General features: G+C 40.0%; 1 protein-coding gene across 10 annotated transcripts in view; it reads left to right on the top strand.

Moving 5' to 3' along the window:
* Positions 1 to 24,580, top strand: part of LOC139746342 (receptor-type guanylate cyclase Gyc76C-like) — a 366,650-nt gene that overhangs the window by 320,122 nt on the left and 21,948 nt on the right. For all 10 annotated transcript variants that reach the window (XM_071657506.1, XM_071657505.1, XM_071657507.1 and 7 more), the window contains 4 exons: positions 1,448 to 1,646; positions 4,147 to 4,290; positions 8,902 to 9,025; positions 22,481 to 22,657. In XM_071657506.1, coding sequence (XP_071513607.1) covers positions 1,448 to 1,646; positions 4,147 to 4,290; positions 8,902 to 9,025; positions 22,481 to 22,657 — 644 coding nt within the window. The remainder of the gene's footprint in view (positions 1 to 1,447; positions 1,647 to 4,146; positions 4,291 to 8,901; positions 9,026 to 22,480; positions 22,658 to 24,580) is intronic.

Raw genomic sequence — 24,580 nt, 5'->3', positions numbered from 1 at the left:
CCCCCTCATGTGCGTGAGGTAGCACTAGGAAAAGACAACAAAGGCCACTTTAGTTCACACTCAGTCTCTAGCTGTCATGTAATAATGCACCGAAACCACAGCTCCCTCTCCACATCCAGGCCCCACAGAACTTTCCATGGTTTACCCCAGATGCTTCACATGCCCTGGTTCAATCCATTGACAGCACGTCGACCCTGGTATACCACATCATTCCAATTCACTCTACTCCTTGCATGCCTTTCACCCTCCTGCATGTTCAGGCCCCGATCACTCAAAATTTTTTTCACTCCATCTTTCCATCTCCAATTCGGTCTCCCATTTCTCCGCGTTCCCTTCACCTCTGACACATATATCCTCTTTGTCAATCTTTCCTCACTCATTCTCTCCATGTGACCAAACCATTTCAAAACACCCTCTTCTGCTCTCTCAACCACACTCTTTTTATTACCACACATCTCTTTTACCCTATATTACTTACTCGATCAGACCACCTCACACCACATATTGTGGTAAGGAAGGTTGTTGTCTGGAAGGGTAAGACAGGGTGGAGGGACAGGTGTAGCCATTAAGTCAGTTAATCACCCAAGCAAACAGGCTAACATTAACTTTCTTTCACAATTACTGAATGTGTTTACTGTCGAAAGACATTTTACTAAAACCAAACGACATATAAAAGTAGAACATTTATAAGAAAGAAAAGGGAAATACTGCTCTTGAAAGGGCTGGTAGTTTTGCTCATATGACTTCTGTGTACATGGTGAGAGGAAGGATGGCAGTGAAGTTTGTCTGGCTGAGAGATCAGTTGATAGCACAAGCCTGTGGCAAGCATTCATTGGCTGAGACAGCCCAAACCAAGCAAATAACAAGGGTCATATTATAGTTTGGTCCATGAGGCATGTTGAAACCTTGTTTCACATCATTTACTAGGGAATGTAATGACCTGACCCCGATGCTGCACTGATATAGTGTCTCATTTTGCTCATAGACAGATTGCAGAGGAGGGAAGTACTAAAATTTTACTCTTCTTCAGATGTGCTGTCTTTTTCCATTTCTTTTTTTATTCATTCTTTAAACTGTTTTTATTCTTATTACAGAACCATAATTTTATTTTTACCATTGTGCATACTCAGTGAAGCAATCCTATTCTCATATGATCTTATTTCTTAAAGCAAACAAATAGCAGCTGCTGTGCTAATGTGATGGCCAAAACAGCATTTGGAATACTTAGACATTTATTTTAAGCATTGATCTTGAGACTAATACATGTAGGGTTAAAAGATTTTTGGAGAAGCTGCATGTATTATTATGCTATGACATCAGGTAGGGATGAAAATGATATAAATATAGAACAGATTTTGGTTATTAAACTTATCTAGCTTAGAGATTTCAAAATTTTTAACTTATGAATAATTTTTTATCATTGTTTTGAGTATTTTCTTCTTTATAGTTATTATTAAGAAATTGAAGTCTGGGTCAACAGTAACAGGACCTCCTTATCGACCTGATCTCAATAAGATAATTGACATGCCCTTTGGTTCTGATGCATCTGTACGGTGTGCTATGCAAGCTGCATGGGAAGAAAATCCTTCAGACAGACCTACTTTTCGATCTCTAAGAGTAAAACTTAAAAGTATGAAAGATAAAAGGTGAGTAGATATTTGATGAAGCTTTAGTGTTACATATTTTAAAGCCTTTGATTTTATAGCCTTTCTCTCCTCAGAAAAGAACTTAGAGAAATACAACTAAAGGTTGTAAAATTAGTAGTTGGATACAAGATTGTGAGATATAGGAATGAGAAGGGCAATGCATGTTGAAGAGAAGAGAATAGAAATGCTGTGGAAGAGAAGAAAAACGCATATGTTAGATTGCTTGATCGGAATATACCAGTGGAAATTTATCAAAGGAGGAGGGAAGAATATGAAATATGTGAGTGGAATATTAAGAAGCTAATAGAGGAAAGCAAAGAAACAGTAGATGAAGATTTTGGAAGAAAGTTAAGTGAAAAGTTTCGGGATAATAAGAAACTATACGGGGATGAGGTGAAAAAGGAAAGAGATGGGTGTAAGAGTGGAAATGTTATTGTTAGAAGTGAGTAAGGTGATTTGCTGAATCAAAAGGAGGAAATGAAAGGAAGATGAAAAGAGTCTTCTGAAAACTGATGAATGTGGGAGAAGGGGAGGAAGTAGTGATAACAAGTGTAGGTATGGAGGATAGAAGGAAGAGGATACAAGTACAAGGGTCTATGGTTAGGGCAATAATGAGGCTAAAGGTAGGAAATGCACTTGGAGTGGATGGGATTACAACTAAAATGCTGAAGTATGGGGGTGAATGTGTGATAGAGTAGATGCATGTTATGTGATTTAGCATGGAAACAGAAGGATGTGTCTGAATATTTGACGAAAGCTATTATTGTTCCTTTATTCAGAGGAAAAGGTGCTAAGGATAAATGTAGCAGTTATAGGGCAATGAATCTGTTAAGTATACCAGGAAGAGTGCATGCAAAACTGTCAATTGATAGAGTGATGGAAGTGACTGAATGAAGAATAAGTGAAGAGCAAGGGGGGTTTTAGAAAAAGTAAGGGATGTGTGGATCAGATACTTGTGGTAAAGATGACTGTAGAAAAGTATTTAGCGGAAGATAAAAAGTAGTATGCAGCTTTTATGGATCTGGAGAAAGCATATGACAGAGTCTAGTGGAATGCTTTATGGGATGTGTTAAGGATATATGAGATAGAGGGACAACTATTAGATGGTGTGAAAGCCTTCTATAGAGGAGCAAAGGTAAGTTTTGGGATATATGTAGGTCTGAGGCAGGTCTGTGTGATGTCACCATGGTTTTCTTTAATAGATTTATTGATGGAGTGATAAGAGAGATGAAAGCAAAACTAGGGGTAAAGGGTTGCAGAAATGGAGTGTGGTGGTGAGATATGGTGGATAGTGGTAGGCCTGTTTGCAGATGATATTGTGTTGTTTGCTGAGAGTGAAGAGGAGTTGCAGAAGGTAGTAAATGCAAGCAAAAGTTAAATATTGGTGTTTGAGAAGAATCAGAGTGAAAGTATAGATTTTGAAAAACTACAGATTGAAAGAAGAAAGTGTACTAAATTGTGCTTTGGATATTGGGGGAGAAGACTGGAAAAGGTGAGAAAATGTAAGTATTTAGGAGCTGTATTGAGTAAGTTTAGTGATATGGAATGAGAGATAAGGGAGAGAGCAGTACAGGATAGAAGAGTCACTGGGTTTCTTGATAGAATGATGAAGGGTAAAGGTATAAGTATGGAAGTGAAGGGATGATTAAGGGAAAGCACAGCTCTCTTAACCCTGACCTATGCAGCCAAAACATGGACATGGAATGAGTTACAGAGGTCAAGAATCCAGGCTGTGGAAATGAGCCATTTTGAAAAGAGCATGTGGTGTGACTAGATGGAATGAAGAAAGAAATGAAGGAGTGTGTGAGAGATGTGGTATGGCAGGGAATGCAAAGGGAATGAATTGTGGAGTGGTAGAATGGGTGAAACATAATATTTTGTGGTAGTTTGGACATGTGGAAAGAATGCAAGACTGGGAGTTTACCAGGAGAGTGTATGATAGTACAGTTAAAGGGGTTAGTGTGAGAGGAAGACCATCTGTGACGTGAGCAAATAGGGTGGAGGAATACTGGAGGGAGTGAAATGACGAATATGAGGGAGGCATGTAAGGATAAAGATAAGTGGAAACTTTTACCATCCCCTCCCTAGATGGGAGTTCCCAAAGGGAATGGGTGTTAGAGATGTAGATAGATAGACTGACTTTTCTAAAACTCACTTTCATTGTATTTCTCCTAAATCTTGATGTATGTCATAAATTGTAATGGTATCCTAACCTGTTTTACTCCATGCTAAATGCTATCAAAATCTTGATTGAACCTTTTCTGCGACGGTGTATGTAACATTCCTTTTCATGTATTATATGGAATTATAAAGTCTTGCCCCATGTTATTTGGTTGTTAGTTCACTCGATAATACCATATGCTAGAAAAGTGCAGGTAGCTGTGAAGTACTTTCATCATTCAGCCCAAATGAAAATAGATCACTGAAAATTCACCCTTAGTGAAAAATGCATGTATGAATTGTCTTCACATGCAGGATGTTCAGTAATGATTATTTTCAGCCGCAAAGGTAACCTGATGGACCACATGGTTCACATGTTGGAGCAGTATAGCAAGAACCTCGAGGACCTGGTTTTCAGCCGAACACAGCAACTCAGGGATGAAGAACGCAAAACGAAGGACCTTCTTCATCGAATGTTACCATCGTTAGTTGCAGTCATTATAAGTCATAACCCTGATACACAAATATTATACATTCATTGCTTTGTTGTTACTTTGTCCAAAATATTTGAGTACAAAGCAAAGATATATCTTATGGTAACTTGTTATGGTTCTCTTTACTTCAGAGAAATGCTTTAACAAACATCCTCCACCACACACTTGGCTTGGCTTAAGCTTGTGTGTGTGTGTGTGTGTGTGTGTGTGTGTGTGTGTGTGTGTGTGTGTGTACCAAGGGGTAAAGACATGGTACATATATAAACAAGGTTAAAAGACAGGGCAACAAGAGTGTAGAACTTTGTCCCCTTAACACACAAATAGTAATTACACTCATACTTATGAGGTATATACATTAGATAATAGTTTAAGAATGCCAAATTTTGTGAGTTTAGATAGAGATTGGGAGTATAGGTTTTCCAGGTTCACATTAAATGAAGGCGCATTACCGACTTGAGTGAATTAGAGCTTTTCTTTCTCGTACCTGTCACCTTTTAAAGAGACCACTTTGTAAGAATGAGTGGATAACATTGTGAAGTGAACAAGTGCTCTAAGTCGGTATATGAAGGTGCAGCACAACAAGAGGAAGGAAAATTCTTATATTTGATGCAACCAAAAGGCAACACCTTAGTAGTAGGACATTTAAATTCTCTGTAGGTTGCAGGATGATTTACTCAAGCAATCTTCTATAATTACTGCTAATACTTTAAGAGGTAATTCAAGACGTTTAGTACACCTGAACCAGAAATGAATAGTATGGATTTTGTTACAGGAATACAGCAAGAGCAGTCAAAACGAGATTGGTGAAGAAAAGATTTAAAAAAGAAAATAAACACCAGACAGCAAATGTTTAGGGATCAGAGGATTACACAATTAATGCTAGAGTTATTGAATTGGAGAAGCAGTTTAAGAACCATGAAGGGAGTCATGAGACTAGAGAGGCACAGAAACACAGTTTATGGGAGGGGCTCTAGGAGACACTAAATTATATGAAAAAAGATGAAGCCAATAAAAAGAAGGTGGTCTGATGTGTCTTCTCTAGATTTGAAAGAGCCTTTGTGATTAGAGCAAGACTTTGTTGACAATATTGAATCAGGAAATTGCTGGAGCATTACCAGGAGACTTTCAAACAGTGAAAAGGACAAAGATGCTCTCTGAACCTAATGGAATAACTTATAAAATGTTCAGGTAGAAAAATGACAAAAGCATAGACTGTTGAAAGTAGAGGGCAGTGAAGTTTAGGAGAAAATTTAGAAGCAAATCGACAGAGTATTGAGAGTGAAGGAAAGGAATATAGACTTAGGGTGACACAAACAAAGGTGCACAGAAAATTTAATGAAGTGACTGAAAAAGTAACATACAATGTTAGAGAAGAAGCAATTACATAAGTATATTGGCTAATTAATGGAAGGCTTAAAAGACTAGTGAGAACAGAGGACCAGTGCTTGCTAGTGAAAAGAGTGATTATAGAGAAAGTTGGAGACAGAGGTTGACACTACCTCACTGAGGGATCTATTTCAAAGGTGGGTGGCACCAATATTTGGAGGATTAGTAAGGCAGATGATATGCATGTATCACTAATTATTCTTTGACTCAAAGAAGGTCATACATCAGGTAAGGAAGAAAGGGAAAAGGAAGAGGAAATCCATATCAAAAGTTTGCTCTTGGCTGTGGAACTGTCAAAAGTGACTGCTGTGATAAAGGAAAGGAGAAGAATAGGAGACTATAACCAAGATGATGGGGGTAGCAATCAATAACGATTGCATTTCACTAGGGGTCATCAAGCAAGATAGTAATTGAAAAAGCTAAGAATCTTTAAGGCATCATGGACTTTAATGGGATTAGGTGCATTACACATGACAGTTAGAGAATGGATGTTAGCAAATATGGCTTTTCTTTATCTGTTCCTAGCACTACCTTGCTAAAATGGGAAAAGTGATCAAAAATGGAAAAAATGGGTATGTTTGAAGGAATAGTGGTTCCAACAATTTTATATGGTTGTGAGGCATGGGCTATGGATATGGTTGTATGGAGGAGGGTGAATGTGTTGGAAATTGAATGTTTGAGGACAATGTTTGGTGTGAGGTGGTTTGATTAAGTAATGTAAGGGTAAGAGAGATGTGTGGAAATAAAAAGAGTATGGTTGGAAGAGCAGAAGAGGCTGTAGACATATGGAGAGAATGAGTGAGGATAGGTTGACAAAGAGGATATATGTTTCACAGGTAGAAGGAGGAAGGAGATGCAGGAGACCAAATTGGAGGTAGAAGGATGGAGTGAAAAAGATTTTGAGTGATTGGGGCCTGAACATAGAGGAGGGTGAGAGGTGTGCAAGGAATAGAATGAATTGGAACAATGTGGTATACCAGGGTCGATGTGCTGTCAGTGGACTGAACCAGGGCATGTAAAGTGTCTGGGGTAAAACATGAAAAGGTCTGTGGGCCCTGGATGTGGATAGGGAGCTGTGGTTTCAGTGCATTACACATGTATTACTATTCCTATTCCTGCAAATATACCCATTTTTGCTCTCTGAGATAATGTTCTCTCCTTCCACACATTCTTCATCACTCCCAGAACTTTCACCCCCTCCTCCACCCTGTGACTCACTTCCATTTCCATGGTTCCATCCGCTGCCAAGTCCACTACCAAATATCTAAAACACTTCACTTCCTCCAATTTTTCTCCATTCAAACTTACATCCCAGTTACCTTGTCCCTTAACCCTACTGAACCTAATAACCTTGCTCTTATTCACATTTACTCTCAACTTTCTCCTTTCACACACTTTACCAAACTCAATCACCAACCTCTGCAGTTTCTCACCCGAATCAGCTACCAGCACTGTATCATCAGCGAACAACAACTGACTCAGTTCTCAGGCCCTTATCCACAACAGACTGCATACTTGGCCCTCTCTCCAAAACTCTTGCATTCACCTCGCTAACCACTTCATCCATAAACAAATCAAACAACCATAGGGACATCATGCACCCCTGCCGCAAACAGACATTCACTGGGAACCAGTCACTCTCCTCTCTTCGTACATGTACAAATGCCTTACATCCTTGGTAAAAACTTTTCACGGCTTCTAGTAACTTATCTCCCACACCATGTACTCTTGAAACCTTCCACAAAGCATCTCTATCAACCCTATCATATGCCTTCTCCAGATCCATAATTGCTACATACAAATCCATTTGTTTTTCTAAGTATTTTTCATTCACATTCTTCAAAGCAAACACCTGATCCACACATCCTCTACCACTTCTGAAATCACACTGCTCTTCCCCAATCTAATGCTCTGTGCATGCCTTCACCCTCTCAATCAACACCTTCCCACATAGTTTCCCAGGAATACTCAGCAAATTTATGCCTCTGTAGTTTGAACAGTTACCTTTATCCCCTTTGCCTTTATACAGTTGCACTATGCATGCATTCCACCAATCCTCAAGCACGTCACCATGATCCATACATACATTGAATATCGTTACCAACCAGTGAACTACACAGTCACCCGCATTCTTAATAGATTCTACTGCAATACCATCCAAACCCACAACCTTGCCGAATTTCATCTTGCACAAAGCTTTCGCTACCTCTTTTCTCTTTACCAAACCATTCTCCCTGACCCCTTTCACTTTGCACACCACCCCAACCAAATCACCTTATATCTGTCACTCTATCATTAAACACATTCAACAAACCTTCAAAATCCTCGCTACATCTCCTTCTCACTTCATCATTGCTTGTTATTACTTCCCCACTTTCCCCCTGCACCTATGTTCCTGTTTGTTCTCTAACTTTCTAAAAGGGGAAACAGAAGGAGTCGCACGGGGAGTTCTCATCCTCCTCAAAGGCTCAGATTGGGGTGTCTTACTGTGTGTGGATGTAACCAAGATGAGAAAAAAGGAGAGATAGGTAGTATGTTTGAGGAAAGGAATCTGGATGTTTTGGCTCTGAGTGAAACGAAGCTCAAGGACAAAGGGGAAGAGTGTTTGGTAATGTTTTGGGAGTAAAGTCAGGGGTTGGAGAGAGGACAAGAGAAAGGGAAGGAGTAGCACTACCCCTGAAACAGGAGTAGTGGGAATATGTGATGGAGCGTAAGAAAGTAAACTCTAGATTGATATGGGTAAAACTGAAAGTGGATGGAGAGAGATGAGATGGGTGATTATTAGTGCCTATGCACCTGGGTATGAGAAGAAAGATCATGAGAGGCAAGTGTTGTGGGAGCAGCTGAGTGAGTGTGTGTTAGTAGTTTTGATGCACAAGACTGGGTTATAGTGATGGGTGATTTGAATGCAAAGGTGAGTAATGTGGCAAATGTGGGAATAATTGGTGTACATGGGGTGTCTACTTTCATTCTTCTGGGTGCAGTGCAGCTTCACGATTGTTGGAGCCCCATGACATGGGTCCCGGGGTTGTATGAAAATGATATTTTTTCATTTCTTTACTTATGTATATTGTTTGCTCATTCTTGACAGAAACTGACATTTTGTGTCCTTACAATTGTATCTGCAATCATAAGATTCAAACTGCAATATTCTTAACAGTACATTATAAATGACCTTATTACTCTTTATCTATTTGAGATTTCTCCATTTGAAGGTCTGTAGCTGCAAGTTTGACTCAAGGTATAGCAGTTGAGCCTCAAGGTTTTGATGCTGTCACTATATACTTCAGTGATATAGTGGGATTCACTTCTTTGTCAGCAGAGAGCACACCTTATGAGGTGAGTTGCATAGTTTCATAGACCATTTCAGTTATGTGAATACATTTAGAAGTGAGAAATGGTCAGAATGAGAAAGACAAAATTGAGAGAGAATAAAAGTTGTGATAGAAAAAGCTTATTCAAAGAACTGTTGATGGTGAACAAAGAACTTTCTTACAAAAATGATTTATTTGTATGGTGGGGATATCTGAGTTAGGATAACTATTGCAGGAACCTTCTTTCATATTTGTTTTACTGGAAATTTCTAAATGTTACCAAACTATTGAATTCTGTTGCTCTTCATAACAGTTGTAACCTAGTAAGTAAAGAAGGTAAGAGATCTTGACTCACTTTTGATTAGTGATATTCCAAAAATATCCTGGGGATGAATTCATCATCTGCTTAAAGAGCAGTATAGGTACACCACCGATTTTCTGGCAACTGATGGTTTGGCACCTCCTTTAGACTGGACAAAATTATGTGAGGGAACTTGAAATTACTGCGGCCACCAGACTAGTTATTGGGCGACCACAAATGGCGTTGTGTGTAGGGTGCACTTATTTACATTCTTTACACTGCTCTTGTTGGTGATGATACCACAATTCTGTGAGATTCTTAGCTTATTTTGCTTAAATTTAACCCTAGCTATGGCTTCTAAGACATATGAGAGTGTCACTCATGGTGTCAAATGTAAACACCACTCCATATCTATCCAAGATAAAGTAGAACTGTTGAAAAGAATGGACTGTGGTGTTTCATCAGCTGTTTATGAAATAAAGAAGCAAAGGGAGAAAATATAGAAATTCTATGTAGATAGTGATTCCAAGAAGCAAATTATGATTAGAAAAACTATGAAAGATGGTAAGAGTACTGAGCATGATCAAGTGATGATGGAATGATTTCGACAGCGTCGGAGTGATGGAGTGGGTTTGTCAGGTAGCATGATAATGAACTAGGCTTAGTTGTTCCATAAAGAACATAAATTATAACACGAGCATGACTTAGTGAAGGATGGCTTCAAAGATTCAAGAAGCGTCATGGAATTTCTATGAATACAGTGTGCTGAGAAAAGCGGTCTGCAAACCATGAAGGAACTGCGAGTATGTGGACAAATTTGCGAAACTCATAGCTGACAAGCACCTCATTCCTGAGCAGGTGTATAACGCAGACGAAACTGCATTACTCTGGCGATGCACACCTAGGAAAACACTAACAACAGAAGACGAAGAAAACCCCACAGGATTCAAACAATTTAAGGACAGACTTATCATCTTAGGGTGCTCAAACATTTGATATTTGTTTAATTCAAATTTCTAGCAGTCCATGGCATACGTTAGACACATGGGAGATGTGCTGATGAATTATTATTATGTGACCACGGTTGGTACAGCAAAATGGTTAATCTGGTAAGGCGTTGGAACCAAGAGTGCTGGAAGATTGGTGGTGTACCTGTATCAGGTTACATGTACCAATACACACAGCTGTTCCCTTAAAGGAAGGAGTCTGTTATCATGAGCCCAAATTCAAATGCCCAATAACTCACTCATCACTCTGCTCAGTACCTAACTTTAGCTTGTGAGTTTTCATTTGACACCTTTTTCTCTGTTTATGACTTTTGTCAGACCTTCTCTTTAGGAAATTGAATCTCTCTATGGATCCAGTGATGGAGCAACTTGAACAGATGTTGCCACCCCAGAAGTGTGCTTTGCAGACTTCCTCAGGGTTCAGATGATTTATCACACAGTAAGGGTGGAGAAATTGATTATTCAATTCAGCCTCTCACAGTGCAAAGGAGCCAGAGTACACTCTTATTGTTAAAGTTGACAAGGAGTGTAGTGCTCATCTTCATGAGGTGCATGGTATACTGTCCAGACAAACATATGTTGCTCTGTTGAAACAGTTAGGGTCTAGTGGTTTTGATAGCTGCACCTAGGACACAAGAAGGAATATGAGATTTATAGTTAGCTTATGAGACATCATTGCATCTCAAGTTTTGCATGCATTGGTGAAAGGAAAATAATGCTGCTACAAATGTTGGAATCTATTTTGTTTTGTACTGTACATATAGTTTTTCATATTATATGTTGCACAACTCCTGAAGCAGCAGTTGTGGAAGCTTGTGTTAAGAGTGCAAGAAAGTACATTCTAGTTTAAAGTGGGTAGAAATGAAAGGGGATGGAGAGAGATGGGTGATTATTGGTACCTATGCACCTGGTCATGAGAAGAAAGATCATGAGAGGCAAGTGTTTTGGGAGCAGTTGAGTGTGTCAGCATCTTTGGTGCACGAGACCGGGTATTAGTTATGGATGATTTAAATGCAAAAGTGAGTAACATGGCAGGGTATAATTGGTGTGCTTGGAGTATTCAGTATTGTGAATGGAAACGATGAAGAGCTTGTGGTTTGCATGCTGAAAAAAGACTGGTTATTGGGAATGCATGGTTTAAAAAGGGGGATATACATAAGTATACATGTATGAGTAGGAGAGATTGTCAGAGGTCATTATTGGATTACATGTTAATTGACAGGTGTGTAAAAGAGAGACTTTTCGATGTTTATGTGCTGAGAAGGGCAGCTTGAGGGACGTCTGATCACTATCTTGTGGAGGCAAAAGTGAAGATTTGTAGAGGTTTTCAAAAAGGAAGAAAGATTGTTGGGGAGAAGAGAGTGGTGTGAGTGAGTGAGCTTGAAAAGGACACTTGTGTGAGGAAGTACCAGGAGAGATTAAGTGTAGAATGGCAAAAGGTGAGAGCGAATGACATGAGGGAGTGGGTGAGGAATAGGATGTATTTAGGGAAGCAGTGACAGCATGTGCAAAAGATGCATGTCGCATGAGATAGATGGGAGGTGGGCAGATTAGAAATGGTAATGAGTGGTGGAACGAGGAAGTAAAGTTGTTTGTGGAAGAGAAAAGAAAAGCATTTGGATGATACTTATAAGGAAGGAGTGCAAATGACTGGGAGATATATAAGACAAAGCAGTATGAGGTCAAGAGGAAGGTGCAAGGGTTGAAAAGGAGGGCAAATGAGAGTTGAGGTGAGAGAGTATCATTAAACTTTAAGGGGAACAAAAAGATGATTTCAAAGGAGGCAAATAATGTGCGAAAGATTATAGAACAAATGGGAACATCAGTGGATGGGGCAATGGGGGGAGGGGGGGTTGATAACAGGTAGTGATGAAGTGAGTATTTTGAAGGATTGTTGAATGTGTTTGATGATATAGTGGGAGTGATGAAGAATGTGTGGAAGGAGAGAATATTGTCTCGGAGAGCAAAAATGGGTTTGTTTGAAGGAATAGTAGTTCCAACAATATTACATGGTTGCAAGGCATGGGCTATAGATAGGATTCTATGGAGGAGGGTGGATGTGTTGGAAATGAAATGTTTAAGGACAGTGTGTGGTGTGAGGTGGTTTGATTAAGTAACAAAAGGGTAAGAGAGATGTATGGTGATAAAAAGAGTGGCTGAGAGAGCAGAAGAGGGTGTGTTGAATTGGTTTGGATGTATGGAGATAATGAGTTGACAAAGAGGATATATGTGTCAGAGTTGGAGGGAACAAGGAGAAGCAGGAGACCAATTTGGTGGTGGAAGGATGGAGTGAAAAAGATTTTGAGTGATTGGGATCTGAACATACAGGAGGGTGAGAGGTGTGCAAGGAATAGAGTAGATTGGAATGATGTGGTATACCAGGGTCGATATCCTGTCAATGGACTAAACCATGGCATGTAAAACGTCTGGGGTAAACTATGGAAAGGTCTGTGGGGCCTGGATGTGGATAGGAAGCTGTGCTTTTGGTGCATTACACATGACAGCTAGAGACTGAGTGTGAACAAATGTGGCCTTTTTTGTATTTTTTTATTGGTTCTATCTCACTGAAGCTGGAGACAGTGGAGCTGTTTCCTGTGGGGTGAGGTGGCACCGGGAATAGAATGAAAGCAAACAAGTATGAATATGTATATGTGTATGTATGTGTACGTATATCTGTATATGTTCATTTGTTATTTATTTTTATTATACTTTGTCGCTGTCTTCCGCGTTAGCGAGGTAGCGCAAGGAAAGAGACAAAAGAATGGCCCAACTCACCCTCATACACATGTATATACATACACATCCACACACACACATATACATACCTATACATTTCAACGTATACATATATATACATACATAGAGGATGTGTGGATCAGGTGTTTGCTTTGAAGAATGTATGTGAGAAATACTTAGAAAAGCAAATGGATTTGTATGTAGCATTTATGGATTTGGAGAAGGCATATGATAGAGTTGACAGAGATGCTCTGTGGAAGGTATTAAGAATATATGGTGTGGGAGGCAAGTTGTTAGAAGCAGTGAAAAGTTTTTATCGAGGATGTAAGGCATGTGTACGTGTAGGAAGAGAGGAAAGTGATTGGTTCTCAGTGAATGTAGGTTTGCGGCGGGGGTGTGTGATGTCTCCATGGTTGTTTAATTTGTTTATGGATGGGGTTGTTAGGGAGGTGAATGCAAGAGTTTTGGAAAGAGGGGCAAGTATGAAGTCTGTTATGGATGAGAGAGCTTGGGAAGTGAGTCAGTTGTTGTTCGCTGATGATACAGCGCTGGTGGCTGATTCATGTGAGAAACTGCAGAAGCTGGTGACTGAGTTTGGTAAAGTGTGTGGAAGAAGAAAGTTAAGAGTAAATGTGAATAAGAGCAAGGTTATTAGGTACAGTAGGGTTGAGGGTCAAGTCAATTGGGAGGTGAGTTTGAATGGAGAAAAACTGGAGGAAGTGAAGTGTTTTAGATATCTGGGAGTGGATCTGGCAGCGGATGGAACCATGGAAGCGGAAGTGGATCATAGGGTGGGGGAGGGGGCGAAAATTCTGGGAGCCTTGAAGAATGTGTGGAAGTCGAGAACATTATCTCGGAAAGCAAAAATGAGTATGTTTGAAGGAATAGTGGTTCCAACAATGTTGTATGGTTGCGAGGCATGGGCTATGGATAGAGTTGTGCGCAGGAGGATGGATGTGCTGGAAATGAGATGTTTGAGGACAATGTGTGGTGTGAGGTGGTTTGATCGAGTAAGTAACGTAAGGGTAAGAGAGATGTGTGGAAATAAAAAGAGCGTGGTTGAGAGAGCAGAAGAGGGTGTTTTGAAATGGTTTGGGCACATGGAGAGAATGAGTGAGGAAAGATTGACCAAGAGGATATATGTGTCGGAGGTGGAGGGAACGAGGAGAAGAGGGAGACCAAATTGGAGGTGGAAAGATGGAGTGAAAAAGATTTTATGTGATCGGGGCCTGAACATGCAGGAGGGTGAAAGGAGGGCAAGGAATAGAGTGAATTGGAGCAATGTGGTATACCGGGGTTGACGTGCTGTCAGTGGATTGAATCGGGGCATGTGAAGCGTCTGGGGTAAACCATGGAAGCTGTGTAGGTATGTATATTTTGCGTGTGTGGATGTATGTATATACATGTGTATGGGGGTGGGTTGGGCCATTTCTTTCGTCTGTTTCCTTGCGCTACCTCGCAAACGCGGGAGACAGCGACAAAGCAAAAAAAAAAAACAAAAAAAAAAACATACACAGACATATACATATATACACATGAACATAATTTATACTTGCTGCCTTTATTCATTCCCATCGCCACCCCACCACACATGAAATGACACCCCCCTCCCCCTGCACACGCACGAGGTAGAGCTAGGAAAAGACAACAAAGGCCACATTCATTCACACTCAGTCTCTAGCTGTCATGTACAATGCACTGAAACCACAGCTCCCTTTTCAAATTCAGGCCCCACAAAACTTTCCATGGTTTACCCCAGACGCTTCACATGCCCTTGTTCAATCCATTGACAGCACGATGACCTTGGTATACCACATCATTCCAATTCACTCAATTCCTTGCATGCCTTTCACCCTCCTGCATGTTCAGGCCCTGATCGCTCAAAATATTTTTCACTTTATCCTTCCACCTCCAATTTGGTTTCCCTCTTCTCCTCGTTCCTTCCAACTCTGACACATATATCCTCTTTATCAATTTTTCCTCACTCATTCTCTCCATGTGACCAAACCACTTCAATACACCCTCTTCTGCTCTCTCAACCACACTCTTTTTATAACCACACATCTCTCTTACCCTTTCATTACTTATTCTATCAAACCCCCTCACACCACATATTGTCCTCAAACATCTCATTTCCAACACATCCACCCTCCTCCGCACAACCCTATTTATAGCCCATGCCTTCCAACGATATAACATTGTTAGAACCACTATTCCTTCAAGCATACCCATTTTTGCTTTCCAAGATAATGTTCTCGCCTTCCACACATTCTTTAATGCTCCCAGAACCTTAGCCCCCTCCCCCACCCTGTGACTCACTTCCGCTTCCATGGTTCCATCCGCTGCCAAATCCACTCCCAGATATCTAAAACACTTCACTTCTTCCAGTTTTTCTCCATTCAAACTTACCTCCCAGTTGACTTGTCCCTCAACCCTACTGTACTTAATAACCTTGCTCTTATTCACATATACTCTCAGCTTTCTTCTTTCACATACTTTACCAAACTCAGTCACCAGCTTCTGCAGTTTCTCACCCGAATCAACCACCAGCGCTGTATCATCAGCAAACAACAACTGACTCACTTCCCAAGCCCTCTCATCCACAACAGACTGCATACTTGCCCTCTCTCTCCAAAACTCTTGCATTCACCTCCCTAACAACCCCATCCATAAACAGATTAAACAACCATGCCGCAAACCGACATTCACTGGTAACCATTCTCTTTCCTCTCTTGCTACTCGTACACATGTCTTATATCCTCGATAAAAACTTTTCACTGCTAGCAACTTGCCTCCCACACCATATACTCTTAATACTTTCCACAGAGCATCTTTATCTACTCTATCATATACCTTCTCCAGATCCATAAAAGCTACATACAGATCCATTTGTTTTTTGAGTATTTCTCACATACATTCTTCAAAGCAAACACCTGCTCCACACATCCTCTACCACTTCTGAAACCACACTGCTCTTCCCCAATCTGATGCTCTGCACATGCCTTCAACCTCTCACCCTCTAAATGATACCCTCCCATATAATTTCCCAGGAATACTCAACAATCATACCTCTATAATTTGAACACTCACCTTTATCCCCTTTGCCTTAGTACAGTGGCACTATGCATGCATTCCGCCAATCCTCAGGCACTTCACCATGAGCCATACATACACTGAATATCCTTGACAACCAGTTAACAATACAGTCACCCACTTTTTTATAAATTCCACTGCAGCACCATCCAAACCCACCACCTTGCTAGCTCTCATCTTCCGCAAAGCTTTCACTACTTCTTCTCTGTTTACCAAATCATTCTCTCTGACCCTCTCACTTCGCACACCACCTCAACCAAAACACCCTATATCTGCCACCCTATCATCTAACACATTCAATAAACCTTCAAAATACTCACTCCATCTCCTTCTCACATCACCACTACTTGTTATTACCTCCCCATTTGCCTCCTTCACCGATGTTTCCATTTGTTCTCTTGCCATGTGCACTTTATTTACCTCCTTCCAAAACATCTTTTTGTTCTCCCTAAACTTTAATGATACTCTCACCCCAACTCTCATTTGCCCTCTTTTTCACCTCTTGCACCTTTCTCTTGACCTCCTACCTCTTTCTTTTATACATCTCCCAGTCATTTGCACTATTTCCCTGCAAAAATCATCCAAATGCCTCTCTCATCTCTTTCACTGATAATCTTCTTCATCCCACCACTCACAACCCTTTCTAATCTACCCACCTCCCATGCTTCTCATGCCACAAGCATCTTTTGCGCAAGCCATCGCTGCTTCCCTAAATACATCCCATTCCTCCCTCACTCCCCTTACGTCCTTTGCTCTCTCCTTTTTCCATTCTGCACTCAGTCTCTCCTGGTACTTCCTCACACAAGTCTCCTTCCCAATCTCACTTACTCTCACCACTCTCTTCACCCCTACATTTTCTCTTCTTTTCAGAAAACCTCTACAAATCTTCACCTTTGCCTCTACAAGATAATGATCAGACATCCCTCCAGTTGCACCTCTGAGCACATTAACATCCGAAAGTCTCTCTTTCACACGCCTATCAATTAACACGTAATCCAATAATGCTCTCTGGCCATCTCTCCTACTTGCATATGTATACTTATGTATATCTCTCTTTTTAAACCAGGTATTCCCAGTCACCAGTCCTTTTTCAGCACACAAATCTACAAGCTCTTCACCATTTCCATTTACAACACTGAACATCCCATGTACACCAATTATTCCCTCAACTGCCACATTACTCACCTTTGCATTCAAATCACCCATCACTATAACCTGGTCTCGTGCATCAAAACTACTAACACACTCACTCAGCTGCTCCAAAAACGCTTGCCTCTCATGACCTTTCTTCTCATGCCCAGGTGCATGGGCACCAATAATCACCCATCTCTCTCCATCCACTTTTAGTTTTACCCATATCAATCTAGAGTTTACTTTCTTACACTCTGTCACATACTCACACAGCTCCTGTGTCAGGAGTAGTTATACTCCTTCCTTTGCACTTGTCCTCTCCTCAACCACTGACTTTACTCCCAAAACATTCCCAAACCACTCCTCCCCTTTACCCTTGTGCTTCGTTTCACTCAGAACCAAAACATCCAGGTTCCTTTCCTGAAACAAACTACCAATCTCTCCTTTTTTCTCAGCTTGGTTACATCCACATTATTATTATTATTATTATTATTATTATTATTATTATTATTATTTTATTTTCTTTTTTTTGCTGTCTCCCACGTTTGCGAGGTAGCGCAAGGAAACAGACGAAAGAAATGGCCCAACCCAACCCCATACACATGTATATACTTACACGTCCACACACGCAAATATACATACCTACACAGCTTTCCATGGTTTACCCCAGACGCTTCACATGCCCTGATTCAATCCACTGACAGCACGTCAACCCCGGTATACCACATCGATCCAATTCACTCTATTCCTTGCCCTCCTTTCACCCTCCTGCATGTTCAGGCCCCAATCACACAAAATCTTTTTCACTCCATCTTTCCACCTCCAATTTGGTCTCCCACTTCTCCTCGTTCCTTCCACCTGCGACACATATATCCTCTTGGTCAATCTTTCCTCACTCATTCTCTCCATGTGCCCAAACCATTTCAAAACACCCTCCTCTGCTCTCTCAACCATGCTCTTTTTATTTCCACACATCTCTCTCACCCTTACGTTACTTACTCGATCAAACCACCTCACACCACACATTGTCCTCAAACATCTCATTTCCAGCACAACTGCGCACAACTCTATCCATAGCCCACACCTCGCAACCATACAACATTGTTGGAACCACTATTCCTTCAAACATACCCATTTTTGCTTTCTGAGATAATGTTCTCGACTTCCACACATTCTTCAAGGCTCCCAGGATTTTCGCCCCCTCCCCCACCCTATGATCCACTTCCGCTTCCATGGTTCCATCCGCTGCCAGATCCACTCCCAGATATCTAAAACACTTTACTTCCTCCAGTTTTTCTCCATTCAAACTTACCTCCCAATTGACTTGACCCTCAACCCTACTGTACCTAATAACCTTGCTCTTATTCACATTTACTCTTAACTTTCTTCTTTCACACACTTTACCAAACTCAGTCACCAGCTTCTGCAGTTTCTCACATGAATCAGCCACCAGCGCTGTATCATCAGCGAACAACAACTGACTCACTTCCCAAGCTCTCTCATCCACAACAGACTTCATACTTGCCCCTCTTTCCAAAACTCTTGCATTCACCTCCCTAACAACCCCATCCATAAACAAATTAAACAACCATGGAGACATCACACACCCCTGCCGCAAACCTACATTCACTGAGAACCAATCACTTTCCTCTCTTCCTACACATACACATGCCTTACATCCTCAATAAAATCTTTTCACTGCTTCTAACAACTTGCCTCCCACACCATATATTCTTAATACCTTCCACAGAGCATCTCTATCAACTCTGTCATATGCCTTCTCCAGATCCATAAATGCTACATACAAATCCATTTGCTTTTCTAAGTATTTCTCACATACATTCTTCAAAGCAAACACCTGATCCACACATCCTCTACCACTTCTGAAACCACACTGCTCTTCCCCAATCTGATGCTCTGTACATGCCTTCACCCTCTCAATCAATACCCTCCCATATGATTTACCAGGAATACTCAACAAACTTATACCTCTGAAATTTGAGCACTCACTCTTATCCCCTTTGCCTTTATTATTATTATTATTATTATTATAATTGTTATTATTAGAAATTGCCTTTGTAGCTCATTGAAATTTGAAAAGTAGATCAAAGCATTTCCTATGAAACATCAATATGTTCAGTTGATTTAAGGCCTGCAATTAAAACTGAGGAGTTAGGTATCTTTTCACCTTCTAAGATGAGACCTTAACCTGATTCCATGCAACTTGTAAAAAATATAGTTGGAATCAGCTTGAAGTTCTGTTGAAGCAGAAGATACTTCTTGATAAGTTTTTATTAACTTCAGCTTCCCTCATTTTACACAATTGTTTCAGAATCTTTGGTGAAAAATGTAGTATTTACATGGACCTCAAGATATAGAAATGCCCTAATAATGTTTGTGAAGGAACAGTGGTGTGGATATTTCTACCTTCTTATTCAAATACTTTAGTTACTCAGTAAACACAGATTGACCAAAAATCCAGTTTTATTTCAACACCATCATCATCAACTGTGATTTTTCCACATGTGCAGACATTTCATGCCCTCTTTTAGTGTTCTAATTGCCAGATGCAGAAATTGAAAAGGGGTATCATATTTTCAGTACCCCATTTTGCTTTTAAAAATTATACATATTACGCATGTCTTTTTAAGAAACTGATAAAAGAAGAAAATAGTTTGTAGGCTATGTTATATTAATTCTTCATTACTACATTTTTCCTGTGGTAGACCCTCCAGTCACTTTAGATGCAATGCAGTCATCAGTTTTTCTTGTTTAAGATTTTGTTTTTCAACTTTGTTTATTTGCATCCCTCTTGTAATTAACGAAGTATTGTATCCTATGACAGTAAACTTCTGTTATCTATAATTTGAGACATTGAAATGTTCAAACCAACACATGTTTTTCAGTATCATTTGGCCCCTTCCAATATCTGAAAAAAAATTGAAAAATTAAAAACACATAAAACTATTTAGAATTTCTTGCACACCTTGTCACAGAGAATAATGTACTCACCACCCATGTTCTCTCTGGTGTTTTGTTGTGTGCACTGGTCTTGCACAGTTGTATATTTTGTGTACCATTGATTACTACTGCTAATAGTGACCCCTTTCAAGTGTTGGCAGCAAGTGCCTGACAGCTCCTTAAATCTGACTATGACTTGCACAAAGCACAGGTCAAATGTCTTAAGCCTTTAAGAGAAAATGTAGTTTTGCAAGAGGCTGACTAAGGGTGAGTCCAAGGCAGCATTGAAGGACTTCACCGTTGGCATGATGACCATTTATGACAACACCAAGTAACAGAAAATCAAGACATTAGTAATGCTTACTTGCTTACATATATTAGTATTTCCTCTCTGTAAATTATTTACAAATATGTAAAATATTTTAGAATGTACAGAACTGTGCTACTTTTGTGACTTGAGTATGCCTGCTAATGTGATTAAACTGCAACCTGCTGTGTATGTGTTTGTAAATATGGCATCCAAATATCCAGCAACATCCCCTCCTACCCTACACCCAGCTGTTAAACAGAAGAAGACCTCTCTGACCTTAGAAATAAAGCTAGAAACCCTGCTGGTAAGAAAACATCATCACAGTAGAAAGTGCACCAAAATTTCTGTGACAGTTAACGGATGGAGTAAGCATGGGTCCTTGGTGGAATGCACCCCATTCCTGCCAGTTGGTAAGGTTTGCACTTATTGCTTTTGGATGCGGATCTTTGCTGCTTGTGCAATATGGGTATACCTGCTAACGTGGTTTTCTACTGTGTGCTGTGTTTGTGTTTGTTTATATGGCATCCAAATGTCCAACAACATCTACCCAAGAACCAACACTTAATGAAAAGAGAACCTCTTTGACCTTAGAAATGAAGCTAGAAATCTTTTGACATGCTGATGCTGGTGACTTTGAGTGTGTTTACAGCCTGGATGAATCTACAGTCTGCACCATAAAGAAAAATATAGAGAAAATTTGAAGTGCTGTGGTCCACTACTCCACTGTCTGCTAAGGTGATCACAGTGGCTAGAATTCCAGTTATGGAGAAGGTGGAGAAAATGCTCTCATTATACATAGAGCATGAGATTAAGAAGAAAAGCAACCTTAGTAACCTTCAGCTCAAGTCTAAAGCTCTGAAGATTTATGAGCATTTATATAGATAAGACAATGTAGCTGTGCCAGAGCTGCTTTAAGCAAGCAAAGGATGGCTATATAAGTTTATTTGAGGTCAGAAGCTACATAACTTGGAGGTCATAGGAGACTCCTCCAGTGTTAAATGTGGTTTTTCTTTGCGCAAGGTTTTCACAGAACATAACCTTGCATAAATCGAGGGATGAATAATTCAAACTAAATCTCAAATAACTGCTATGTTTAATGTCTGAAACAGCTGATTTCTCCAAGCATTTTGATAACAAATGTTTTACCATGTATATAGATATAATGCCACATTGTCATAAGCTGGATGTAACAGAGTCCAGATACTTAAGAATGATAATTGTGTAATACTGTGACTAAAAAAGCTGAAGTGCGAGTATAGAATCATTTAAGGGGAGATGAGTTGGAAGTACATTGAGAGCCTGGCAAATAGGAAATGGATACCATAAGCATAGAATGTGCCAGAAGCATGGTCTTCTGTTGAGATGTAAGGCATAGCTTAGGAAAACAGAAAATAAGATTGCTGGAAATGGATTAATTGCATAGAATGAAAGAGATTAGGAGAACAAAATAAAGACTAGAGCTGTGATTGAGTAGTGTGATACAACGAAATCATAGGAAGAGCCTAAAGACAAATGGTAGATTGGTATTTATAGTACTTGACAGGTTGGTATAGTTTCATGATTATATGGTCATAGTTACAAGGAAATCAGATAGATTAAGATCAGATAGACAAGTAAAGTGAAAGTGCTGTTGAAAGCAAGGTATGTTTTGAAAAAATAATAGTGTGCACTCGAATCATTTTATGCCATAATTTGAGGGGTGAATAAATCAGGTGCTTGGTATTTCTGTGGTCTGCTAGATTAGATTCACTTCAGCATACTGGCCATGTAAAAAAGTCAATTGAGATGCTGCATGCATTCTACCCATTCTTTATAAGTGGGAATTAGTTATAGATGACAGATAAATGGAATATGATTAGCAGAACATTTCAAAATTGAATGTGCATGCATTTCATATATGTCCAGGATTTGATAATTGCTGTATTTTTCTTTCCCTAATAGGTGGTAAGATTCCTGAATGACTTGTACACCCTGTTTGACAAAATAATTCGTGGCTATGATGTTTATAAGGTGGAGACCATTGGTGATGCATATATGGTTGTATCGGGTTTACCTAAACCTAATAATGGGAGACATGCTGGGGAGGTTGCTTCCATGGCTCTTGAACTACTGGATGAGGTGAGTGATTCAATTTTTCTAATTAAACTGGACAGACTCGTGTCATTTATTCTAATATATTTTATATCTTTTTGTGGCTTGCCAGATTTCCTACATGTGTATGTCACTCACATTAGGTAGTAGAAGCCAGTAATAAAATTGTTTATGAGCCACTGAAGACACTGCACTAGAATTGCCCTCTACCAGTGGCCTCTTAAGCGTGAGACACTAAAGGCTGAAAGTGGCACTAGAGTTCACCAACTATGCAGACTTTTGCTATAGCTACCCCCCTTGTTGGAGACCCAAAGGGAACAGGTATCAGAAATAGATAAAGGGCTTTATATTCTCTATATTTTCTTTTACTTTTTTTGTTTTCATTAGAAATCTTTCCATTTTATCTATAACTGCTTTTTTTTGGCTGCCATGATAATGATACCAATTCTGTTTCAGAAAACAACCATATATTACCTGTAAGCAAATTATTATTATTATTATTTTCTATTATACTTAACCAGTGTTTCCTGCATCAGTGAGGTAGCACAAGGAAACAGACAAAGAATGGCCCAACCACTCAAATACACATATGTATACATAAATGCCCATACACACACACATACACATATCAACATATACATACATATACTCGAACAGACACATACATATTTATTTATTTATTTATTTTGCTTTGTCGCTGTCTCCCGCATTAGCGAGGTAGCGCAAGGAAACAGACGAAAGAATGGCCCAACCCACCCACATACACATGTATATACATACACATCCACACACTCAAATATATATATACATTTATTTATTATTCATTTTGCTTTGTCGCTGTTTCCCGCATTAGCGAGGTAGCGCAAGGAAACAGACGAAAGAATGGCTCAACCTACCCACATACACATGTATATACATACACGTCCACACACGCAAATATACATACCTATACATCTCAACGTATACATATGTATACACACACAGACATATACATATATGCATATGTATATAATTCATACTGTCTGCCTTTATTCATTCCCATCGCCACCTCACCACACATGAAAAACAACCCCCTCCCCCTCATGTGTACGAGGTAGCGCTAGAAAAAGACAACAAAGGCCACATTCGTTCACAGCTCAGTCTCTAGCTGTCATGTAATAATGCACCGAAACCACAGCTCCCTTTCCACATCCTGGCCCCACAGAACTTTCCATGGTTTACCCTAGATGCTTCACATGCCCTGGTTCAATCCATTGACAGCACGTTGACCCCGGTATAGCACATCATTCCGATTCACTCTATTCCTTGCACGCCTTTCACACTCCTGCATGTTCAGGCCCTGATCACTCAAAATCTTTTTCACTCCATCTTTCCACCTCCAATTCGGTCTCCCATTTCTCCTTGTTACTTCAACCTCTGACACATATATCCTCTTTGTCAATCTTTCCTCACTCATTCCCTCCATGTGACCAAACCTTTTCAAAACACCCTCTTCTGCTCTCTCAACCACACTTTTTTTATTACCACACATCTCTCTTACCCTATTATTACTTACTCGATCAAACCACCTCAAACCACATATTACCTCAAACATCTCATTTCCAGCACGTCCACCCTCCTCCGCACAAATCTATCCATAGCCCACGCCTCGCAGCCATATAACATTGTTGGAACCACTATTCCTTCAAACATACCCATTTTTGCTTTCCGAGATAATGTTCTCGACTTCCACACATTCTTCAACGCTCCCAGAATTTTCGCCCCCTCCCCCACCCTATGATTCACTTCGCTTCCATGGTTCCATCCACTGCCAAATCCACTCCCAGATATCTAAAACACTTCACTTCCTCCAGTTTTTCTCCATTCAAATGAATCTCCTAATTGACTTGACCCTTATCCCTACTGTACCTAATAACCTTGCACTTATTCACATTTACTCTCAGCTTTCTT

Source organism: Panulirus ornatus, chromosome 64 (assembly GCF_036320965.1).
Source record: "Panulirus ornatus isolate Po-2019 chromosome 64, ASM3632096v1, whole genome shotgun sequence".
NCBI classification, from domain to species: Eukaryota; Metazoa; Arthropoda; class Malacostraca; order Decapoda; family Palinuridae; genus Panulirus; species Panulirus ornatus.
The sequence above is the reverse complement of the archived record's forward strand: the minus strand, read 5'-3'. Positions and strand labels throughout refer to the sequence as shown.